The sequence below is a fragment of the Corapipo altera genome, unplaced genomic scaffold (genome assembly GCF_003945725.1).
Source record: "Corapipo altera isolate COAL_440 unplaced genomic scaffold, ASM394572v1 61045, whole genome shotgun sequence".
Classification (NCBI taxonomy): domain Eukaryota; kingdom Metazoa; phylum Chordata; class Aves; order Passeriformes; family Pipridae; genus Corapipo; species Corapipo altera.
The window spans coordinates 459,478-483,900 of NW_020884975.1; the positions used below are offsets into that span (position 1 = coordinate 459,478).

The 24,423-nt window shown below is 51.0% G+C and overlaps 2 protein-coding genes across 5 annotated transcripts in view; one reads left to right on the forward strand and one right to left on the reverse strand.

The window, feature by feature from the left end:
• DNAI1 (dynein axonemal intermediate chain 1) overlaps positions 1-20,655 on the forward strand; it is a 142,086-nt gene extending 121,431 nt beyond the window's left edge. For 2 of the 3 annotated variants that reach the window (XM_027665390.1, XM_027665388.1), the window contains one exon: positions 20,390-20,655. In XM_027665390.1, coding sequence (XP_027521191.1) covers positions 20,390-20,494 — 105 coding nt within the window. In that variant the 3' untranslated portion in view covers positions 20,495-20,655. The remainder of the gene's footprint in view (positions 1-20,389) is intronic. The other variant, XM_027665389.1, reaches the window with a different exon arrangement.
• Positions 20,656-21,665: 1,010 nt separating this feature from the next.
• The window catches only part of ENHO (energy homeostasis associated), a 3,227-nt gene continuing 469 nt past the window's right edge, over positions 21,666-24,423 (reverse strand). Inside the window, exons 1-2 of one of the 2 annotated variants that reach the window (XM_027665439.1) lie at positions 23,946-24,145; positions 21,666-23,387 (exon numbers count right to left, since the gene is read on the reverse strand). In XM_027665439.1, coding sequence (XP_027521240.1) covers positions 22,894-23,079 — 186 coding nt within the window. In that variant the 5' untranslated portion in view covers positions 23,080-23,387; positions 23,946-24,145 and the 3' untranslated portion in view covers positions 21,666-22,893. Of the gene's footprint in view, positions 23,388-23,945; positions 24,146-24,423 lie in introns of those variants that run through there. The other variant, XM_027665440.1, reaches the window with a different exon arrangement.

Genomic DNA, 24,423 nt, shown 5'->3' on the forward strand with positions numbered 1-24,423 from the left:
CTATGTTTGGCAGTTGTTGGAGAGACAACATCAGCATATTTACAAGTTATTTTAAGCTGAAGTAAATTCCCAATGGTCAGGGTGATGTGTGTTTAGTATCTTAAATGGAAACACTGGCAACTGAAGCAAGAAAGGTCCCATTTTACAAAAATTCCATAGTACTTATGAATAATTTCTAAAGTGCAAATCTCATCCTGTGAGGTGCTGTGTGCTGTCAGGGGGATACTGACAAAGTCAAGAGGACTGTCTTTGACTTTCTAGTTTCATCTTTGAGGATATGTGTAATAAAAAGGTTTGCCTATGTTTGAAATTGATGCAAGACTGCTTCATTTTGCAATACTAGCAGTTTGGACAGAAATGCTATGGGGATTTGGTTTTGGGATCAATAGTAGTCAAGACCTTCTAGATATTAATCTGGTTTGTGTCCATTGGATTTGCTGTCCTCAGTAACTGAAACCTGAATTTGGACAAGCAAAAATGGTTTCTAGTGGTGCCTTATTTACACCTTTCCTCGTGTTTCTCCCTGCTGGTGCTGTTATGTTGCTACAAGTACTGTTTTGTCTGCAGACTTTTCATCCTCTTTTTTGTGCACAGATTGTGTCTGTACTTTGGTGTCTGCCATCCTAGAGCTCCCCAAGCCCCAGCAGTGTGAACTTTGTTCCTCTGCAGCCCGAGGAGCCCGTCACTGCCTGTCCTGGGAAATGCCTAATGCATGAGAAGGAGCTTTGCCTTACATTTCAAAGGACTTGCATTTTGGTTAGATCTGTGATTGCCTGAATATGCCTGTTCAGCTTGCACAGCTCCTCTTTGAGCCAGAGCCTCAGCTTTCTCCAGTGCCTTGGCAGAAAGCCATGGCAGCAGAGGAGGGGGCACAGCACAATGCTGTGGCAAGAAAGGCACTACCCAACCTTATGGGATGCTTAGCTCACCTGTCCTCCCTTTCTTGCTTTAATCTGTCCTCTGTGCATTTGTTTCCATGCAGATGACTTAAATCCCCTCCAGAAAACTGGGGGACCCCAAGAAATCACCAGTTCTTTGCCTGAATGACAGGTCCAGTACAAAGGCAGAGGGATCCCCAGGGGGATAAACTATTTTCAAAGCAGGCTTTTGGCAGAGCCAGAGATGGAGGCTTTTTTGGGAGACTCTCATTCCCCCAGCAATGGCTGGGTGAGGATGCAGGTCTCCAGCCTGCAACCTCCCCTGAAGTGACAATTGGTTGCTCAGTCCCCTGCCAGAACTGATTAAAGTGGCCTGATGAAAGAGGTAATGTGGGTGCTTATCCTCCAGGTCATCTGAGGGTGAGCTATTTTTTTTGCCAGAGAGCCCCAAGCAGCTCTCAGGAGTGCAGCTATTCCTGTGCCCTGGCTCTGCACAGGGGTATAGAGGAGGAAAGCTTGTTAGCTCCGTGCCTGAGCCACGGGGTGTGTTAGGACAAGGCAAGAACTCATCATGGGGACAAAGTGCAAAGCAGTGGCTGGGGCCTGAGAGACTCCATGGATCTGCAGCCTGTTCTCTGTGTTTCTCTCCTGCTGAGTGCTTTTAGGACACATCCAATACCATCACACCTCAGGGGAGGAGCTGCAGTTGGGGTGTACTGATGGACAACCCTGTCCCACTGGGGCCCAGCTCCTGGCAGGCTTTCCTGCCTCCTGCCTGACGTTTCGATGTCACAGACTATCAAGGCCAAGATTTCAAGCTGGGCCAGCCAGGTCACTGGAGAACTCATGAAAATTAGGGAAGTGGAACAGGGCACCAAAAGATGCTCACCCACAACCAGCAGACACAGCAATGACGTGCACACTGTTACCACTCCCGCCCAGTAATCCCATCTTGGCCCTGTGCTGTCCATCCTGGCAGACAGAGGGGTGAGTAGGGGAAGATAAGAGTGCAAGTCCAGGTATGAAGCAGAGGGAAGATGTGGCAGTTGTATGAGAGAATGAGTGAGAAGCTGGATCATGGCACAAGCAGGGAAGAGCACACATCCCATGGGTGTCCTGGCCAGAAAAGTGCAAAAATGCCTAGAACACGAATAAGCAGCTCCCTGTTGGCTCTGCACCTTCACAGGGGTTGGTTTGGCCTCCATTTGGGCTGATCATGCAATTAAGGTGGAAAAATGGAACTAATTATCTGCAGGTCATGGCTCTGCACTGTGCTGAGCACCTGAGGACTCACTCAGTGGGGATGGAGAACAGGACAGTGGTCTTCATGGGCAAGACCCATCCCAGTCATGTTTTTGCCTTGCCTCACTGAACTAAGCAATGCTCCAGAGCTTGAAGAAGGTGGGCTTTTACTCTTCTTTGAGCTCTTCAAATTTTCCTTACTTGTAATTTTACATACCTTGTCTCTGGGAATCGACTGAGCGCTATTGGGCAGTGTCCCTCGTTGCAAAACCTGGTGGTATTTGCTGCACTAACAAAGGCAGGAAATTTGTCATGACAGGGAATAGGAAGAAATGCAGCTACAAGGGCCAGAGAAACAGCTTGATATCTGGCATATCCCTGTAACTGCTCCTGAGACACTGCCAGAGCCTGACACAACCTTCTCCGGGCAGCTGGCCTGAGCTGGAAAGGGCTGAGGCTGCCTGGGGAGACACAGAGGGCAGCTCCCTGATTGTGTCTGTGTCATTGTAAAACACATACCAAATGCATTGCTCTAAAAAGCCCTTCACTTTCAGACTTCACTTGTGTGTTTTCTGACACTGGGTGCATTTATCTGCAGACCTCCATGCCCCTGCCTATCCTGATCGAAACCATCGCACTGCTCCCAGCCCTTCCCAAGCCTCTCCCCGACTCATGCCACCTATCCAACCTCCTCCAAAAGAAAAGAAGGGGAGACACCTGTGCCTGAAGGCAGGCCAAACAAATGTCCCTTGCTCAAATTAATTTGATGGGCTCAATGGAGAATTGTTTAAATGAGAGAAGAGAAGGAATCGCCGATGAATAAAACGTCTTGCTGCTCACGGTGATGGAACTGACGCAAGAGGATTATTTTTATCCTGTGGAGAAAAGGAAGAGCCCTGTGAAGCAGAGGAGAAGAGGGGCTGCCTTACCTCCCGCTGGCTGTGGGAGATGGAGTGACGGCTGCAATCAAAGCAGCTCCGAGGTTCTCCGGGAGGAAAACTGTTATGCTCCAATTCACTGACTGATTCTGTGAGATGGGATGCCAGACACCAACTGTGTGAAGCTGCCTTAGAGCAAACATCCCCTGATCTTTTCTGCTCCCATATCTCACCAGGAAGCTGCCTATGATCCCACTGCTCTCAGTCTGGGGTGTGTCTGAGCTCCTCACCCCTCATGGGGTCCTGGTCAGTGCAGAGACCTGTTCTGCCTGGACTTTGCTGTGTTTCCCATCTCCCACCTGTTGGGCTGAAATCTCCTTCTCATTATCCCCAGACCACATCCCATGAGCTGTGCCCTTGCTGCACCATGTTCTGTGGGTGCAGCTCTCCTACTGCCCTCCCCAGCACAAAGGGATCCTTTCACATGACCGGCCGTGATGCTCCTGTTCCTCTGTGGTGGCAGAGCTCACTGTTTCACAGCTCCATGGGAGTGCCAGGTCCCATCCAGGTGATTATGCCTCTAACCCTGATGGCAGAACACTCCCTCCCTGTATTTTTGCATGGAATTGTCCCTGCTCACTTGCAATATCTTGCATTTGTCCTTGTTAAATCACATACTGGTTTTCCAGGTCGCATCTCTGGTCCAACAAAGTAATTTCCAATTCCAGTCCTGCCTTCCGGGACACCTGCAGCCTTCCCGTCTGTCCCAATGTCCAAGTACTAATAGTAAATCTGACCAGATCCCCTCCAGACCGTGGAGCTGTGGGAGTTGCACACAACTCAGTGCTGACAGCTCTGGGTACAGCTATTGACTGGGTCTTACCAGTTTCTACGCATGTTATATAGATCTGTTGCTTCACTTCAGGAGCAGGATATCAAGGGAGACAATGGCACAGTCTTCCTGTGGTCAAGGTTAATGACTTCTGTGTCTTTCCTGTCCACAAGGTTTATTGCAGTGTTGCAAAAAGAAATCAGATTGGTGCAGCATGACTTCTTTGGTGCAAATCCACATTAGCTGTGATGCATTTCAGTAATGTTACAGCTTGTTGATTTTTTCTGCTCATCTTCTGAAAAGTGAGGATAAACTGAAGGGTCTGAGATTCTCTTCTTTTTTGGATAGTTACTACCTTTACCTTTATCAGCTTTCTGATCCCTGTCACCCTCTGAGATTCCCCAAGAAACTGCTTTGGATTAGGGATATTAAGTTGAGCTGATGTGATAAAAGCTGCCTTGCCAGGGGACTGTTGTGGTCAGGATGGTCTCAAACATCATAATCAAGTCAAAGTGTGTGGGTTTTATTAGGCAAACAAGTATACCTGGGAAGAGAAGTGCATGCGCCCTAAAGCTTGTATTTTATTCTCTGGATATATATTATTTGCGATAATAAAAGGCATTACCTCTCCCTGCCAGCCTGTTCTGTCTGGGTACACACTAACCTATGCCCTGATCAACCAGAGCAGAAATCTCCTCATTTGGTTGCCAGTGTCAGCTGTTATATCCTGAGGATTTGGGATTGCAGAGAAGGGGGAAGGTTCCTTCCCAGGAACAGAGTGAGCATGAATGCACTGCGCAGCCTCTGCTTTCTTGTTTGCCTCCTCCAACTTGTTGATGATTATGTAGACTTGCTGTCAGAAGTTAGACACCAAAACCAGAATGACCAGAAACTACTTTGCAAATGCAGCTGTGAGACTGGAGGATGCTCAGCCCTCTCCAGGATTAGGTTTCCTGCTTTGATCTACACTAAAGGAACCTGCTAAGCCAGGAAAATGAACTCAAGGGCGAGGCAACTAAAGGACATCCAGTAGGAGTGAAGGGAATTAATAATTTAGTGTATTTCATGTCAATGAAAAAAAAAAAAAAAGCGTTCCAGGCTTTGCCTCATGGTTTGAGTTTGAAATAGAGCCGAGCAAAAGGCTTATGGATTGGGTTTAAATTACATCTGCTTGTTCAAGAAGAAAAGCTGTGCTGTAAAAACACTGCAGCCCACATGGCTCCCACAACCTGGAGACTGGGAAACTTGAACTGCGTGAATGAAAGGGAAGCCCATCCTGAGAAACCTCAGCTTATCTGCTGCCATGGGGGCACAGGCAGGGCTGTGGAGATGCTGTCTCACTCATCCCAACCTCATGAGGTTTCCCAACCTAAAGCACCAGCAAAGGAGAGGGGTTTGGGCCCTGTTCCCGCTGTGGGGAGAGCCTGGGGCAGCTCGAGCCTGAAGTGCAATGCCTCAGGATGGAAATCCTGGGGTGGCTGTAGGGCACAAAGTCTTGCAGAGGGATCTGATATCCCTTCTGTGGTGGCAGGAAAATCTCCAAGTTTCTTGCCTGCATGGGGAGATTTCATTCTTCAGAGTGCTTTTACCTTGCTGATAGTCAGGGACACGCTTCCAGGGATGGTTTTTCAGAGGCTGGTGCAGTGGACAAAGTCTTCTGCAATCAGTCAGACCTTCATTTCAAGTCAGGGTTAGTCTGATCTGTGACTTAGAAAAGCATCAAGAAAATGGGGCATCACTGTTGCCTACTTGCAAAGGAAGAAAGAGAAAAGCTTGGCAGAGAGCTCCAGCCCTTGGTTCCCTTATCTCTGAGATACTTGTAATAGTTGTGGTCACAGGTTGAGCAGGGTTTCCCAAGACAAGGCAATTGGTGTCTCCCCTACTCTCTATCCCTGTCCCTTACCTGGCTTGAAGTCACTGGCAGGGGTTCATTGGAGACATACAGCCTATGTCCCCTTGCTTCACAGTGCTTTTGGCTTTCTGCAGGGTGCAGAGAAACCACTGACTGTACTTTCTCCCTAGTTCCCCCTGATAAGTAAACCTCAAGTTTTTACAAGTTTTGGGTGAACTGGGCTGAAAGATGCTACAGAAATGCCACACATTAGGTAATATGGTTGAAGAGCTTAGAGGAAACTTACACAAGTTGCAATTGGCCTGGTTCCCCTGCTTCAGAAAGAACTGATTGTCTATCAAATGAGAACTCTTAAACACCACCGTGCTCCCTATACTTAGTACTCTGTGGCATTTCAGCTGTACTTGGCAGTTGCTGTTTTAGCTCCAGGAAGAGTCATTGGTGTGTTGAGGTTACTGGCTGAAGCTGTGTGAATCATTATGGTTATTTCTGGGTTTTAAAATCTATTAAATCTACTTCCACTCTTGAACTTATTGAAATGGTAAAGGAATTGACAGGCAGCATTACAGAGAGAGATTCACAGCTCTATAAAGAGGTAATCACAACTCGAAACAGGCCACGTAGCTGTATATGAAGAGATTTAAAGAGTCCTGAACTCCTCAGTTCTCTTGATTATGGCTTTTTTTTATCTTGTGTGTTAAACAATCAAACTGTAAGCACTCAGAGACAACAAGGTGTTACAGTAACAGTGAGAATTTATTGGCATTAAATCAATGTTATCCCTTTTCTGCCATTGAAATCAGCCTAGTGGGGAAACATTACACCTGTCCCACATGCCTGGGAATCATATAAGCTCCCCTCTTGTGTAAGCTTTTCCACTTGTTTTTAAGCATGGGGCAACAATCCCTGCTCTCTCATCCCCCTGGTGCCAGTTCTCACAGACTCTTAGTCCAGCTTCCTCCTTGCTCCTATCACCATCTGCCTCAGGCTTCCACTCTCCTTGGGTTTTCTCCAGTGCTTCCTGATTGTCATTTTTCACAGAGGGACCTTCTTCCTCTCCTTACCCCTCTAATACCAACACTCAAACCAGTCTGTGCAGCTTCCTCAGCTTTTAGATAATCGGAGAGGAGAGTATTGGGGAGCTGCTTCCCTCTTACAGTGTGCCAGCATTCTCCAAGGTGTGGGAATTGCCCTGTTGAGGGCTGGATTGCTCTGCACTGGTCCTGACATTATGAGCAGTATATGGTTAAAAGAACATTTGCTTAGAAATGCTGTCTGTAATAAAAGCATAACAACAGAGTAGAGTAGAGCTGCAAGGCTAATCCTTCAGTTTACAATTGGTCAGGAAGAGCATCCTGGGATTGCAGAGCCACAGGCACATTCAGGCTGGAGGTGATGTTAGCATATCTCTAGTTCAGTTTACAGATTAAAGCAGGTACAGCCCTGAGATCAGACAAGATTGCTCAGAGTTAGGCTTCTCTTGAAAACCTCCAAGGCTAGAGATCCCACAGCCAGTCTGGAGTCTTGTTCCACTGACTAACTGTCACTGTGGAGCTGAACTTCTTTATGTCATGTTGAATCCTTCCCTGTTTCCATCTATGGCTGTTGTAACTCACTCTCCTGCTATGCACTCTTGTAAAGAGTCCATTCCTGTTTCAATATCCTCCTCTTGGGTGCTGGCAGATGCTTGTTAGGTCACCCAAAACGATCTCTTCTACGGACTGAACAAACCCAGTGCCCTTAGTGTGAGTTCAGTGCAAATCCTTTGGCCACAGACAACCTTGGTAGTTCTCTGCTGGACTCAGCCTGGTTTTACAGTCTGTTTTTCATCATCGGGGCAGAGAACAGAAGCACTGAGCCATCATCTATCTCCTTATCTTATTTCTTTCCTCCCTAGAAGGCTCCTTTCCTTGTTTCCAGTGATTAAGGACATGGCACATAGGACCGGGGACAGAAGGTGAGAGTGGTTCACCCTCTTCGCTTCCTCCCACCTCTCAAAGCTTCTTTCATTAACACTCACCCAGTGTTCCTTAATTAGCACCTTCTGGCTTAGAACTGCCTGCCTGTGTTGCATCTTTCTGGAGAAAACCTGCTGAAGCTCTATCGGTTGTACAACAGGAAATATGAAACACTTGGGCTGCTTGTTAAGACTTACAGCTGCTCTTGTGCACACTTAGCATTACACAGGGGCTGAGTGTGGTTCTCATCCTCAGCCTCTGTAGCCATCCTTGGCTTTACCAGTCCCTCCTGAGGGAACCTTCTCCTGTGGTTCTGTACTTGTCTTTTGATGCCAAGCCACATGACAATTGCATGTCTGAGCTAAGCCAGGAGATTGTAGAGGTTATGCCAGAAGTGGAAGGCGTAAAAAGCTCAAAAATCACCCACAAAGAGCTGTTGTCAGTGGAATAACTGGGATGATATCTCAGATCAGCCTGCAGATTTATTTGAGAGGGTGGATTGGTGTCCTCACTGGCATTTAAAATTTCTTATTCATTCCTTTGCTGATCTAGCAGAATCCACTTATTAAGTCTCGAGAGGACCTGGTGGCATGGAGGTCACAAGGACTTTGAAAGGTTTTATATCAAATCTCCACATGACCTTGAAACATTGAGGAGATGGACTGAAATCAAGGAATTTAATTCAGTGAAGACCTTTCCAAAGTACCAAAAACATCTGACAGGGCTGGACTCTGCTGTGCTTGATTCTGCTTAGGTGTGAGCCTGAACTAAGTTTCTGTGATCCAAGGACTCAGAGTTATGTTAACAAGCCCAAGCTAGTCAGTGATCCCATGCCTGCAACACGGTGTGATTTCAGCTGGGAGTGATGTGAGAATTTGTCTCATGTTGTCTACACCACAATAGCATCCAAGCCCCAGGTGATCATATAGGAAAGATTGTCTTTGCTTATGGTTGAATCAGGGGTTGCTGGAATAAATCAACTCTGTTACAAGTTCTTTGCTGCTCTTGCTGGATTTCTGGTTTATTTACACATGGTTGCTGGGGAAGTTAAATCACAAACAGTAACCATTCACAATGATCTAGGCTTCTTTACAGGTTAGGGAGAAGATGGCACTCTTTCTTCTGCTACCTTCCTTTCACCTTCGGAGCAATTGCAGCTCTCACTTAGGGATTTTATGCATCTTTATGGCAAATAGGGTGTTAATGAAAGTATAATTACTGTAATTAAATTTGGATTTAATTTTCTGAGCACAAGTGCCCCTTTTCTGTCTCTCTTTTGTTTCCTGCCTGGTTGCCAGCTGTGAAAACATCTCTTTCCAGGGTTGTTTTTGATGCTGAGGCACTCGCGCAGTACCAGGCGTGTGGCAGTGGGATGGGCTCATCCCCTGCTGCGATTTGTCTCATCCAGCTCTCAAATTATGCTGACCTTTCTCCTGCAGTGAGGGGGAAGAGCAGGATCAGCAACAGGCCTTGGCATTTGTGATGTCTGCATATCCCAGCACTTTACATGCAGGATCCACATGGTGAACTGTTTTGCAGGAGAAGCAGTGGGATTTAGCAGGGTCAGGCAGCAGTTGCTTCCAACACTCCTCTAGTTCAGTTTAGGTGTCTCCTTTGTGCTAGTGGAGAGGAAAAATTCTGGTGTCATCTTGAGGACTCTCAAAACATAACCAGGTTCTTGTTCAGTCTTTATTAGTTTCCCCCTAGACCTGTAGCCTGACAACACATTTCAGGGATTTCCTCACATCAGGGTGGTACCAGGAGAATTGGTGCTTGGGGTCAGATCAAAATGAAAACAGAAGAGCCTGGGAAGAAGTGACCCCTCCTGAGATGATGAGGGAATCTGTGCTACTATGCTGAGGGAATATGAAGCCAGAATTAGTATCCGGATGTGACAAGATCTCTGCCATCTCCACCAAAGTGATTCCTTCTCCAAGGGCCCCAAGGAGGAATGCTGGCTGTTTGCCTGGAACCATTGCCTCAGCCATGACCCTCTGTCCCAGCTCCAGCAACACAATGAGCGGGTCAAGGATCAGGTCACTGATCAACACTTGCTGTTGTACTGAGGTTTTCAACCTCATGAAGGTAACAGGCTTTGTGTCACTGTTCTTCTCTTAATCACAGAACCATAGAATTGTTTAGATTGGAAAAGACCTTTAAGACCATCAAGTCCAATCATTAACTCAGCACTGCCAGCCCCACCACTAAAATATGTTCCCAAGTGCCACATCTACACCTCTTTTAAATACCTCCAGGGATGGTGACACCACACCTTCCCTGGACAGATTGTTCCAGTGCTTGACACTCCTTTTGGTGAAGAATTGTTCAGTAGTGGATCTATCCATGTAATGTTAAGGATGTACATCAACCTCAGTTCGCCTCTGCTAACAAGTTTCCTCTAGTCCTTAAATCTGCTATTAATTGTCAGCTAGTTTGTTCTGCCAGCTTGGCCACTGTTTTGCTGAAGCTGTCAGTTGCTGATTAGCCTGGTTCCATCTTTAGTATTTGTGGGACTTGCTAGGCGATGGAGAGGTTACCTTGGGAAGAGTTTACCTTAAGGACCTTAATGAATGCTACATCCTTTTCTTCCCAGCGTGCCTTTATTTTGCACTACTTTGTTACAAAGAAGATCCATTAGTTTCAGCAGCCAGCTGAGCAGATGGATTTAACTGGTCTGTGGCTCTGAAGTAATTACATTTTGGTACAAGAGAGACAGAGCAGCGAACATGTAAAATTAATTCAGGTGCAGCATCCTGGTCAGTGTCTCAAAGCAAAGAGCACTTTAGGGAGGCCACCCTTGGCCACACTGAGGCTGTGCTGTTGGCGGCATGGACAATCACTAGGACTATCTCCCTCTGTTTTCCTTAAATGGTGTTGGTTGGCTTTTCCCATGACCAGTTCCCTCTTTGGATGTGTGTTAGCATCAGAGAGATTGATTACTGCTCGCGTCTCTCTTCTGCTTCTGTTATAATTAAAACAGCAATATATGCATGAAGCAGTTAGATGTTAATAATGCTTTTCTAAACAGGATGTCAAGGAGCTTAGTACAAAGACTTGGCCTGGAGCCAGATCAGCATCTTAAGACTGGATTGTCGTTAAAATTGGCTGGCTCCCACCTGGACATCTTACATGAACACAGGCTCTAGACTTGCTTTTTAGCCACAGTGCTCCTCATTTTTGCCTCCAGATAGGACACAGAAGAGTCTGTGCTCCAGGGTGGCAGGGCCAGGGAAAGGCACGGATCACCAGCGCATATGGAATCTAGGTCTGCTGGTGGGACAGAAGCATCCCCAGCTCCAGCCCTGTTGCCATTTCCATCCCTGTGTGCCAGGGGGTACATATCAAGGTCCTCCCTAGGTTGCTTCCTGCAGAGCCGATGTTGATCAGGGCATATCAGCACGCTACTGGCAGGTCTCCCAGAAGGAAATGAGTGCTCTGTGGATGCCTATGCCCCAGAGAGCACTTCCTGAGCTGCCTCCCAGCACACTGCTGGATTTCTCCTGTGTTGTTTTATCCTGTCTGCTTCTGACTGTTAGATAAGTTCTGATTTATCCTGTGCTGCTACTAATATGCAGTCCTTGGGCCTTGCATTTGCACTCAGACCAGGATGAATCCTACTCTCTGTACAGCTCTTAATGAGACCCTTGGGGACAGTCCAATCCCATTGAGTCACTGAACGTGAATGGGGAGTGTGTAACACAACCTCAGCATCACTGCCAGGGGCAGTGGGCTCAGAGTGGAGATGCCTCAACAGGCAGCAACAAGCATCATCCACGGAGAAGCACAAGCCCATCTTGAGGAGAGGACTGACACCAGCAAAGCTCAGGAAGTCCCAGGGCAAAGGAGCGCTGCAGTGGGATAGGGTTGAGGCTTGTCTGTTTGTGGGTAAGGAAGGGATTTCTCAGTTGCTGTAACAGGGTGAAATCCCAGGGAAGAGCAACAGTTCTAGCTGCAGGATTTTTCACGCTTGTCCTGCATCCAGCTTCTCGCTGACCCCTTTTAAGCCCTGATTTGCATGTTGCAGCATAACTCAGTCGTATCTGATGCGATTTAGTGTGACATCCCACAGGGTACAGGCTAACAGTGTAACTGGCTCGCAGGCTTGGGAGTGTTTATGTGGCATTTATCATTTGCCTGGCTGTTTCCTGTGCAGCAGGTGGAGAGAAGCTGTGCAAGTCATTTAATCTGTGGCAAATGGGAGACATGGTCTGAAGGAAACAGGATGCGCTTCGGCAAGGATGGAGGCAAATAGAAGGACAGGGAAAAGAGGTGGGAATAACTGACTGAGGAGGTAAACTGAAAACGATCTCACTTGCCAACAGTGCCCTGCCATAGCAGAGGTGTACAGGGGAGCACAGGCAAGAGAGGAGCGAGTGGGAAGCACAAGCTGATCCTGTTGCACTGCTTAGTGATGCAAAGGCCTCAGCTCCCATTTGGGGTACCAGGCTCAAAGGACATGAGGAGCAGGAGAGCAGCAAGGACCATACAGCCAGCTTAGAGGCTGGATGCAGGGGAATGAGAGAGATGAGCGCTCCCAAAGAGGTCTTGGGCTGGCAGGGTAAGGAAGGCAGTGCTCTGAGGTTATGAGATGGCAGAAAAAGGCTTAGGGAGAAGGTTCCAGTGAGTGTCAGAGGGGCACACTGGCAGACATTGCCAGGAGATGGGTTGGTAGCATCATTCCTGGGGCTTTGCAAAAGAAACAGCCATGCAGGTGATGGGAGCAGAACGTGACAATCCACTGCCTGGGGCATGTTGTGCTGGGCACCCCAAGGACTGGATCAAGTGCTGGACAAGCATCTGTCAGAAGCAATTTAAGAGTAGCTACTCCCGCCATGGACCAGGGTGCACTAGTGGACTAACCCCTCCTAGTTCTGCCCCAGGTGACGCTGTGATTTAAATGAAAACTACACAGGAGAATGTGTTGTCGAGATGACACAACTGTTCACATGGTTGAAATATCCAATGCTATTTTCTGGAACATCCCTGAGTTCACTTATGGAGAGCAGGAGGGAGGAAGAGAGCACTGTGGCTTGACATTAAATTGCAGATTGAGCTCTTTAGTAAGCAGAAGAGTATCAGTTGTAATACATCTTTCATGCCATTGGCATTTACTGTTATTAAATATGGGGCATCTCTGAGTGAAGACATTTATTTGTGCTTCTAACAATAGCAAAATTTGATTTCCTATGTACTTATATTTATACAGAATGAAGTATATTCACATGCTCTCATGTTAGTAGCAAACAAAAATATATTTCCTATGCAAATATTTTTATAAACTGTATTTAAAAAAAAATTAAGAAAGTGCTATGTTAAAAGAGAAACAACAGCTGGACTTTCTTAAGGCAGTTGAAAGGTGACGAAAGTGGATATGTGTATATTGACAGTGGTGGCCAGAGAAAGACTGGAAAAACTGCAACTTTTTAAAATACACTGTTCAGACAACTGCAAATGTTCTCTCATGAGATACTATGCTCTATGAGATAACAGCAGTACTCAAGTATTGCAGGAGCTGCATATTCACATCCGTGCTTGATTGCTTTTATTAAACTCTAATCTGTAACAGCTTACTGAGCTGGCATGCAAAAATGCTAAAGTAAAACTGAAGTAAAAAAAAAAAAAAAAGAGAGAGAAAGAGATGATGAGTGATAAGGAAATGTTGCTGGGTGGCTGGCGGGGCTGCCTGCCAGCTGGCATCAAGAGATGCAGCTTAAGGCTGCTGGGGTCACTGCACTCTGCAGGGCATCTCCTTGATTTTGCCCCTCTGGATGAGTTTGAAGTACATGCCTGTGGGTGCTCTGTGTGCCCAAGCCTCTTGCTTCAGGGCTGCCAGCCCAAGTAAAGAGGTGCTGCAGATGTGGCTCCTTGTGGTAGGCATAAAAGTTAGGGAAGCCTGTGCAGCTTTTGGATTGTCTATGACACATTGAGGTTTGGTGTCTGTGTGTCACTGGAATTGCAATGATATTTGAAGTTGAGCTAGAACACAACATATTGTCTGTGTAGTGGTTTTTATGGACAATCTCAACTAAAATCCCCTTCCTGTTTCCTTCCGCCCCACTGCTTCAGTCTGAGAGATCCCACAGCTAAAATATCAGGCATTAATGCCCCTGCCAGCCTTTCCCTCCAATGCCATTGTAACCCATGGCATGGGGGCAGGCTTTGGGTACTGGGGCTTCCCACTGAGCTAAAAGGTAATTAAAGTAATTGATCCCATCCAGAAGAGCCCGATGGCACAGCAGAAAATCTGAACCTCGTAGGGGCTGGATCCAGGCAGTGGGCACTGTCTATCCCCTAGGGAGGTGAAGGAAAGGGCATCCTGTCCTTCTGTCCTTATCCTAAAGATGGTTTGCACCACCAGGGCCCCCCAGGCTTGAGGAAAAAGCTTTTGGGCTTTTCATTCTGCTCCAACCCTTTTATGAGACTGCTGTGTGTCAGGACAGGGTAATTACCCCGCACACTGAGCACACAATGATTTTTCTCAATGCTTAGTACCAATTCTGTTAACTGATATGAATGAAAATCTTTCCCAGACACCTTGTGAGGAGTTTGTCTTCTCACCAAGCTGCTCCATTTGAAGTGGCTGCTGTTATTTTGTCTCAGTGACCAAGGGTAATGATGCCCAAAAGAAAGCTGTTCTCCATCTCTCTCTCTCTCTCTCTCTCTCACACACACACACACACACACACACACACAGAGATCTCACAGTTAAAGTGTAGCCAAGTTGCCCCCATGGCTGTCAAAACTCTGTTGCTGATGCGTCCTGATCACAGCATCTGTGCAGGGCGGAGTTAAGGGTATTGGCTCGTTTCAGACCATTTCAGTCTTTGGATAACTTTAAAATTTTTCCTTCTCCTTAAAGTTTTTTACTTGGTGACACATGAACTGAGGTTCATGACCGCATCCCTGTTTTGAACCTGAAAATGGTTCAGACAATGGAAAAGGCAGCAGACCAACTGTTTTAAATGGTTTTAGTGGGTTTCTGCAGCAGGTACAGGGATAAATGCAGAAGGAGATAACAAGTCACTGTAATGCCCAGTTCAGAGGAGCTGTGGGGACTGCTGTGAGCCCAGTCTGCACTCAGCTTGACTTTGTTCACTGAAGTTTTCATGCTAAATGTGGCCTTCTTATGGCTATATTTAGGTGCCTAAATTAGTGGTCTGTAAGAGACAGTGCTTGTGGCTCTGGAGTTAGCAAGAACTGGGAATCTTCTTCAGGGAACAGCTCCTGCTGTGTGCACAGGTTTTGGTTGGCCAGAGAACACTGTGGTGGGGTTGAGCAAAGATGTGGAGTCCCAGACAGCCTCTGGCAGAGCAGACACAGGGCTGTGATGATGGCTGTCCTCCCTGATGGCCATAGCTGTTGGCTCTCTGCTGCTGCACAGCCCATCCAGTCCATCAGTTTTCTCCCCTCTCCCGTAGGTGTTTTAAGCCAGTCAGCCCTGTGGTGTGCTGTGGGCAGGTACCCACCATTTAGGTACAGGTGATCCCTGCCCACATCCCCTGAATCTCATCCAATTCCCTCTGTTCTTTTTCCAGTGATACTCCCACCCACTTCCAGGTCTGATTCAATTTTGCTTGCATTTCCTGCCTGTCAGATATCCTGACCTTTGCTCCCACATGCTTCCTGGCAGATGTGTGCTGCTGAGCCACAGGCTGGTCCCAGCACTGTGACTTATCTGGTTCCAGTGGCTTTGCTGGTGACTTCCAACAAGCAAAGGCAGGTCAGCAGGGACCCTGAGACCTGTCTGCCCTACTGTGTCCTGTCAGGGTCCAGTGCAGGTGCTGGCCAAAATCTCTGAGTCAGTATGTGAGGTGGAGGAAGGCATGGTGCCTGCCCTGAACTGCACAGTTCACTGTTGGTGAGGAACCTAGCCACAAACAGAGCAGCTTGGGTGTATATAGGGGACTCTTCCCTCTCTCCCCTCCCTGGGATCATGCTGAAGCTAGAAGTAAGAGCATCTTCGAGGCCAATGATCTGGTGTGGCTACTGTTGCCTGAATGACCCAGCCATCTCCTGGGCTTTTCTGGTGGCTTCATTCCCTGCAAGAACATTTCCTGCGTCATTTATTTCCAAACAGTAGCAAAATAAGCCCAAATCCTTATCTCCAGTCTGTCAGCTAATCCTTCCATGGGCCAGGAGCAGTGCTGTGAGATCAGGCTGTGAGTGTGACTCATGGCTCTCTGTGGTTGATAAGCGTGTTGCCACTGTGTGTAAATGGGCTTTTGAGAGCCCAGAAGTGGACCTGGCACAGACATCATCCCCAGGTCAGCAAAACTCCAGCTTCATATAACAGCACTGGGTTGCTACAGAACCACAAGGGGGTAGGTTAGAAAGGCTTAAGGGCTGCAAGTCATATCACTCTCCCGTTGATGCATGTTTGGTTAGTGGCCCAGGGAGACAGCAAGGCGAACTTTGCTGTGTTCAGGGGCTTGGGTTTCCTTGGTCTTCCCAATAGAAATACTCCTGAGAAACCTCATCTTTGCTTTCATTAATTCATTTCACCAGTCACTAGCATGTTTTGCTAATGGAGAAGCCCTTACCCTAGAGCTGTCACCTTAGCCTATCCCGGAGTAGGGTAGAAGGAACAAGAAAACACCTTCTCCAAAACGAACCTGACAGCCTGTGTGCCCCTTCCCACTGAGGGTAATAAGGGTGAGGGGCTTGGGCAGCAGTTTTGGGTGGCTTCTTGAAGCTTCTTACACCCTTTAAAGCCAGTCTGTAAAAGCTTAAACCCCTTTAGCATGGGAAGCTGATGTCTTAGGTCACTGGGCTGCTTTGTGAAATGGCTACATCCTGTCCCAGCATGACTGTGTCCAGAAATCCCATCCTGTAAGGAATGGCACCAGTGTCAGGACAACCACAGGGCAGAGACAGGCCTGTGCCCCTTGGCCAAGACTCAGCAGGGCAAAGGGTCCACTCTGTTCCCAGAGGAGTTATGGGGACTTTTGTGTCTGTGTTCATGCTAGCATTGTTGACTTCCTTTGTACTCTAAAACAAACATGTTTTGCCTTGTTTAATCGAAACTTTAGAGCAGATGTTTTATGACTATTCCACCAATGGGGAAAAAATGGATGCTGAAAAGTGCCAGTAGCATGGCTTTTATGGGAGAGTTTTATTAGCTCAGCAGTATACTGTTCAACTAGGGAATGAAGGCATCAGCCAAGACTCAGAAATCCAGTTTAAATGAATCCCATATCCTGAATGTAGAATTCAGTTTGTGCCAGCATGGGGAGCAGTGGGGCTGGGGCTCACAGATGAATGGATCTTCGAGCAGCTGGTCCTCATCCTCATTCTTGTCCTCATCTTTGTCCTTGTCCTCACTATACCCTTGCCACTGGGGCTCCACCTATGTCATCTTCCACCTCTTTTTTCACTTCCAGTGCCAGTACTCACTTTGGGACCGAGAGGACCATCAAGGGTCCTGCACATTTCTGTAGGGCCAGGAGGCCCATGCCTCAGTTTCCCTGCCTGGGGAGACAGAGAAGATTCCAAGCATAAGGCAAAGGGAGCATGAGGGCAGTGAGGAACCTGGCCACAAACACAGCAACATGAGAATATGTGGGGGGTCTCTTCCCCCTCTCCCTCCCTGGGGTTATGTTCCATCAGCAGGGCAGAGTCCATCTCCACACAGTGCCTTTTCTGCCCCTGCCATGAGCTTTCTGCTCGTGTCCCTTATCCCCATTTCAGCCAAGAAATTTTTTGGCTGAAAAAGCCAAGAGCATTTTACTCTCCTGTTGGAAACTGTTAACAATAAAATTGATGCAAATACTGCTGTGAGCAGCTCCAGTACCCATCGGATGAACTCCTCAGAGGCAGACCTCCCATGTAATCTCAGCTCGGCATCTGAGATCTCGGGACAATGTTGTGACCTGGCTCCCTCTCAGCTCCCAGTGAGCCCTATGGATGTGGTGTAAGCAGGGATGTAGGTGGAGGACAGGCTCGGCTACACACAGGAGGGCAGTGCCCCATGAGTGCCCTCTCCACACCTGGCCGTGACATCTGTCGGGATGGAGAGCCCTGAAGCAGCCTTTTGTGGAGGTGATGCTTCCCTGACTTGTGTGCGCTCTGGGAAATTGCAATAGCTGTGCTCCAAGAAGGGCTGCTCCTCAGAGGCCTGATGCAGGCAAAGCCCCTGGATTTGTAGGAAGCTGCCACGTGCATCCAAGCAGATCCCACGGTGCTGTGCCGGTGCCACCAGCCAACCAGCAGTGTCCTGGCCAGCTCGCTGCACAAGCGCCCCAGGAAAAGCAGATGGAGGAAAAAAGGGAAACTTTCCATTCCAGTGCCCCTAAAAGGACATTATAATTTTCATCCCCTGTGTCATCCTGCTTGCCTGGTTATGTGGCGTTAAATTAGGGCTCTGGTTCAGTTACGGCTCATTACAGGCTTGCGCGTGGCTTTGTTGCAGCGTGCTCAGAAGCACCAAAGGAGCTGAGCCAGTGTGAAAGTCAAAGTTTTAGGAACAGCTCGGTGACTAGGAGCTGAGCCTTGCCAGAGACTGGTGACCTCAGTGAGGATTAGACACAGTTATCATGGACCTGGCGTTATTACCTGGAAGGCATCAATCAGGGATCCTCCCTGATGACCCTACCAGTGGGGAGAGCAAAGGGCTTGGGATGGATGTAGACTGATGGGAGGTGGCTTCAGCATCTCCTTTTCCCATTTGAGCAAAGCAGTTGCCTCTTTAGCCTGCCCCGAGGACCTGTGCAGGGTGCTGTGTGTGACACAGGGTGCCAAAGGGAGGGTTTTGAACTGTGTCAGACAGCAAAGCAGCTTTTCTGCAGAAATAGCTAAGTCCTGAAATACTTTAAGCAACTATGTTTACCCCAAGGCTCTTGCTCAGAGAGATGCTCAGCTGTGGTGTGGGCCTTTAGTACAAACATCACTCACAGTGCCCAGACCAGAGCCACAAAGGGCATTGCTCACTTGTTGGCATTTAGCACAAACTGGAACCATCCCAGTATGAAATCAATGAATCCCAGTAAATGAAATTACCTTGGCTTATCCATAACATATCTTTATGTGCTCAGGACATGAGTGTGGCTGTCTTCTTGGGAGCAAATATCCCCATCCTGCCCACAGGACTGCTTTCATCTCAGCTGTGTCCTCTAGCAGCTTCAGAAACCTTGGCTCCATCAAGGTTGTACTGGGCTGGGATGAGGGAAAACCACAGGGATTCCCCGGGGACTTCTTTCCCTGTTGTCATCACTCAGTGATGCCCATGTTTGCTAGACTGAGTTCCATTCAGGCTTACAACTTTCTCTGTGTTGTGCACTGGCATTTCTTCCAGCACTGAAGAGAAGAAGTGTGTTTGTAATTGCTGCACCTGGGGCCATTAGAGGGGCTGATTCAGAGGATAACTGATCTGTTCTAAGAGGGGAGAGAGGAAAGCTGGCAGCCTCCTAGCTCAGATGCTGAGTCCTGCTCCCTCGGCCTTCTGAGAGCACCGAGAGCAGAAGCTGTGCTCTGGGCATGCCGAGAGGAGCCAGCACAGCAGCTTTCTGCAGGCTGCCTCCAAGCCTGGTTAGTGAGGTTCCCTTCCCTTTGCTCTGCTGCAGGCTTGGGGACCCACTGCCACCTCTCCCAAGCCCACCTGCCAGACTGAGTACCAGCCCTCCTGCTCACCTGTGCTTGGCAACTGCTTTCTGGGGTGTTCAGAGCCATGCTGGGCACAGAGGAGCTTCCCAGCCCCAAAGCAGGAGTACCCCCCAAATCCAGAGGCAAGGCGAGATCCAGCAGGCTGTCAAAGGGGAAGGCTGTGAGCAGAAAACAGCACTTTTTGATGGAAAGTGGTAACTGTGGGGATGCTGTTTTGGAGGAACCCCATGGGGTATATGTTCAGCTGTGAGAGGGTTTGTTGTGCTGAATGCAGGCTGGCAAATTCCTCTGCTGCACTTGTGTCTGACATGGTGTGAGCCTGGAGAGTCCAAACCCAGTTGCCACTTCCCCAAAGTCCTGGAGCTCTGGTCGGAGCAATGCACTGATGCTGCAGCCCACAGCAGGGGGGGACGTGTTCTGCCCAGAGCATTTGTATCCTCATCAGGGACATTGGCCCCTGCCAGGCCTGGAAGCTCCTGCTGTCTCCAGACAAGTGAAGACTGAACTGGACAGGTTATTTCCCTTGTGCTGTGTGATTGCTCTCAAGATGCTGGTGGTTTGCTTTAGCACTCAAGCAGGGAGCACCTGGAATGGTTGGGACAGGTGCTGGAGGACTGTGGGTTAGGGGCTCTCAGCAGCCAGCTGCCCTCCTGGGAAAAGCCATTTGGGTGCAAGAAGGATGATTCCTATGCTCCTATGGCTGCCTCTTTCCAGGAGGACCTGGATGGGATGGGTGTCGTGGGACTGTTTCAGGGAGGTTTGAACACTTGCTGTCATTGCTGTAGGAGTCTTGCATGCCTGGCACCTCCCCAGGGCTTGGGGGAATAGCTGGAGGGCTTACAGGGTGCTCCAGTCCCACGGGGCTGAGAAACTGGGAAGAGAGAGGCAGAAGAGGGTTTGAGTCCCTGTGGATCAGCAGATCCACTCGCATTCCTTAGCATCGTTCCCCAGCCCATAAGAGCCTTTAAAACATCTCAAGGCACCTTAAGCTTGAAATACAGGGACAGGCAGGTGCATCTCCCTGTGGATCAGCCTCCGGTACGTGGTGAGAGTGGGGACACAGCAGTCCGGCAGCCATCCCTGTGCCGGACCCCTCCTCATCCCCGCAGCCCTCCCTGCTCACAGCTCTGTCCTGCTTGCTCTCTTTGCAGGAGAAGAAAGGCCAGGAGGTTAAGAAGGGTCCCGAGGTGGAAATGGCGAAGCTGGAGAAGCTGCTTAGCCTGGTAAGAGAGCCGGAGGCCAAGGCAGAGACGTAAGAGGGGGGAACGATGGCTCTGCCAGCAGCCGCCGGCCGAACAAGCTCGGCTTTGATCGGCGGCTGCTTGGCATGCAAGCCACGGGCCCGCACCGCCCACTTTTTGCACAACAGGAACACTTCGCCTCTGTGCCCGGGCAAATAAACGAAGGTGCTGGGAGAGCTGTGGTGTGCAGTCGCTTCTGGGGTCAGGCAAATCTCACCGTGCTCGCTACTCCAGAGCCACAAGCCCTCGGCATTCCCTGCCCTTGGATGGGTTTGCACTAGGTGAGAGCCCTATGGAGAGCAGGTGAGGGCTGGTCCCAGCAGCCCCAGGAAAGCCTCAGGACTGCAGCTTCATGGCAGGCAGTCCCGCCGTGAGCGACGGCCTGAGCGCTGAGCTGCAGCCCCACAGGCATTTGTGTGGTCCCCTGGATTTTGGGGCGGCAGCCTAAGCTGGAGAGTGGCTTGAAACCTGGCCCATGACTGCGGGAGAGAGACGTGCCATCCCTCCAGAGAGCACATCAGAGCAGCTGCCGCTCACCAGCTGCGGGAGGGTCACGGCTCCCCCCTCCCCGGGGGCCTCAGCCCAGCTGGTGCCTGCGGGAATGGCTGGGCGGCGGGGTTTGCAGAGCCTTCCCACGGCTCCGGCGCTGTGCAGCAGAGGATTAGCTGCTGCGTGGCTGCGGTGGCGGCAGGAGCCGCGGTGGCCTCGGCGCATGCTGATGAGCGGTGAGCGTCGGGCTGTCACCGCTGGATCCTTGTGCACAGTTCCCGGGACTGGGGACCAGAGGCGCTTGTCCCACCATACAGGTGTGGTGGCACGTGTGCTCCATCCGCTCAGGCGGCCTGTGTCCCCCACAGGCATCCCTGTAATGTAAGGCCACAGCTTGGAAACTCACAGTGCCTCTGGCGCAGAGGTTGGGGAGTGCTCCCTGCTGACACTCACTTTTCTCCAGACCAGGCAGACATGCTGCGGGCATGAAACACCAGGTCAGGTTTCTCACCCAGCATTTAAAAGCCACAGATGAATGAGGACACGAGCCCTTCCTTATTCCCATCACCCAGCAAACCACCCACAGTCCTCCAGTCACATCGGCCACCAGCCCCGGGGCTCCTCAGCCCTGCGGGATGGCAGGGCACACCACCTCCCCAAATTTTTCAGGCACTGGGTAGAGCTCAGAGACACCACCTGGGTCCTACAATTGGTTTATTAGTCTAGTAAAAACAAGGCTGCAAAGGGATGTGTTCGCTACACCTGACATGGGGAGGAACCCCAGGCTCTGCCAGGCCTGGCCAAGCCTGCGCAGGGACCCTGGCCAGTGTCCCTCCCACCCCACCCCTCTGTCCCCTTATTGCAGTGGCTGTGCCAGCAGTGACCATGGCTATTGCTCGGCTCTAGGATAGGCAAGGCAGAGCCCTCCAAAACCCACGGCACCTGCTGGCAGGGCAGGGGATGCAGCAGCCAGGCTTGAGGACAAGCCAGACTACCAGCATCCCTCCCCACAGAGCCACTGTGATCCCCAGGGAACAGTCGGGGTCAAAGAACCTTCAGTGCTGTTTCTCTGGGCACTCTCATCTCCCCACATCTCCCACCTCCCCAGGAAAAAGCTGTCAGTGGGGATGGGAATGCCAGTGAGGGCATGTCTGCTGCTCGCAGGCTGGCCAAATCCCACTGTCTGGCCTCAGCTGGCAGTAGGCAGGAGGGAAGGCAGGGATGAACCCACGGTGAGGAAGAGGGCTGTTTGCCTAGCAGCATTAGTGCTAATGCTGGAGGGGATTGACAGACAGACTGGGGAGGATCGGGCAGACCATGCAGACCCTCTTGTGCCTCATCAAACTGGCTGCTTGGGCAGATGTGTGCCAAATGCCATCCTGAGGCTGGGGACCCACGGCACCCCAGGGCCACCCCCAAGCATCTGGACTGGTAACACCCTGCTCTGCCGGGGCTGCTTGGGTCCCCCTGGGCACACCCCACCCTTGAACAGCCAGCCTGCTTGGGAAAAAGTGCCTGTACCAGCCCTGCTGCCTCCCCTCTCTGACCCTCCACCCAACCTTGCTCAGGTCTGCACTGTGGTGGCCACTGTCCCGGGCCCATAGGCTCTTCCCAAGCACAGGGTGCACATGAGGGCAGGGCTCCTGCTGTGCTTTCTGGCCGCTGGGATAGGCATGATTGTCCCTGTAGCACATCCCCATCTGTTGTCTCTCTATCCCCATGATCACTGCAGGCACTCGCAGGAACTTCACACACTAAAACCACCAAGGCAAAGGACTGTGCCCCCTGTCATGGCCCCTGTGAGCAGCTCAGTGTCCCCTCTGCTTTCATCATGCCTAGTTTGGCACCCCAGTCCTAGCACAAGCATCCAGGCTGGGACAACTCCTCTGGCACAGCTGAGTACCCAACTCCCCAAATCAGGCAGATCAGGGCTGCAGCAGGTACTTCTCTTCATTCCTTGACTCATCCACATCAGAAGCTGGGCTCTTCTTGGGACATGAAGGGGTCCTGCAAGCTTTGCAGAGGATGAGGAAGAGGATGAGGATGAGCAATGCAATGACACAGTTAAAAGAAATTGCCACGATCGCCCCAGTGGAGAGAGCAGCCCCCATAGCCACTGTCCCACAGGAGTAAACAGGGCCCACAGCTTGGTCTCACACTTGGGATGCCAGTGCAGTGACTGCGCGTGCAGCCTCCACCTGCCGGCATTGGCAGGGGACAGAGGGGACAGCGGTGGTGCTAGCAGTGGGGTGGGGACGGAGTCAGGCAGGCAGCAGGACAGCGTCCTCCCCGTCAGTTTGGCAGCTCACAGCTGAGTCCCGGCTGCTCCGCACAGCTGGGAAGGATCGATGAGAGCCTTCTCTCGGCTCCTCCTTCCTCTGGCAGGGCAGTGGGGACACAGGGATCCCTCTTCTCCTTCCTGGAAGAGAGAAAGTCACCGTCACCACGGGTATGAGGGGACAGGCGTGTGAGCCCCTCAGGGTGGCCTCTAGGGGTATCAGGGGACAGCGACCCCAGAGCCCAAGGGGCTCCGCTGGAGTATGGAGGCTGCAGCAGCTTCCAGGTCAGATGCTGTTTGGACGACCTTTCCAGCACCGCATGCCCTGGCCGTCCTCCCCATCCCCTGCGAAGGCCACCAAACTGGAGGTGTCCCCAGTGGGAGACCCATCGGCACCTCCCCGCGCTGCACTGGGTGACTCCGGGCAGCCCTGGCCGGGCTCCTATCCCCTCTCCACTCGCTTTTCCTGCCGCCGGGACCCCGCTGCGAGGTTCCGCACCCAAAACGGGGCCAGCGGCCGGGCGGCAGCAGGTGGGGGCCGGCGCAGCGCCCCTTGTGCTTCTCACCGGGTCAGGGAGAGCTCCGGCTCCGGGTGTCCCCGGTGCCTCTGATCCCCGCCCGCCGCGGAGCCCCCGGCACGGGGCAGCAACAGGTGCCGCCAACTCCGCCCTCCCGCCGCGGGGTCCCGGCGTTACCCACCTGCCTCCGCTGCGCCCCTGGAACCGCCGGGACCCCGGTGCCGGCGGGAGGCGCTGCCGGGGCCGTGTCCCGGCGCGGAGCGGGGTCCCGGCGCGGTGTGTGCGGTGTGTGCGGGGTGTGCGGGGTGTGCGGGGTGTGCGGGGTGTGCGGTGCTCAGTTCCGGCGCGGTCCCGCCGGGCCGCCCGTGGGTGCCGCAGCCCCGCGCGCCGCCCGCGTCCTCCCGCCGGCACCGAGGGGCGAGGCCCGGCCCCGCCCCGCCCCCGCCCCGCCATTGGTGCCCACCCGCCGCCCGCCGCTCGCCATTGGCCGAGCTCCCGGCCTGGGACACGCCCCATCGCGCGGCGCCCACGTGAGTGGCGCGGGGACAGCAGCGGGCAGCGCGCGCTCTGCCGGCACGGACACGGGCACGGACCGTGCGGACCCCGGTACTGCCGGTACCGCCCCAGATACTGCCGGTGCTGACCCCGGTACCGCCCCA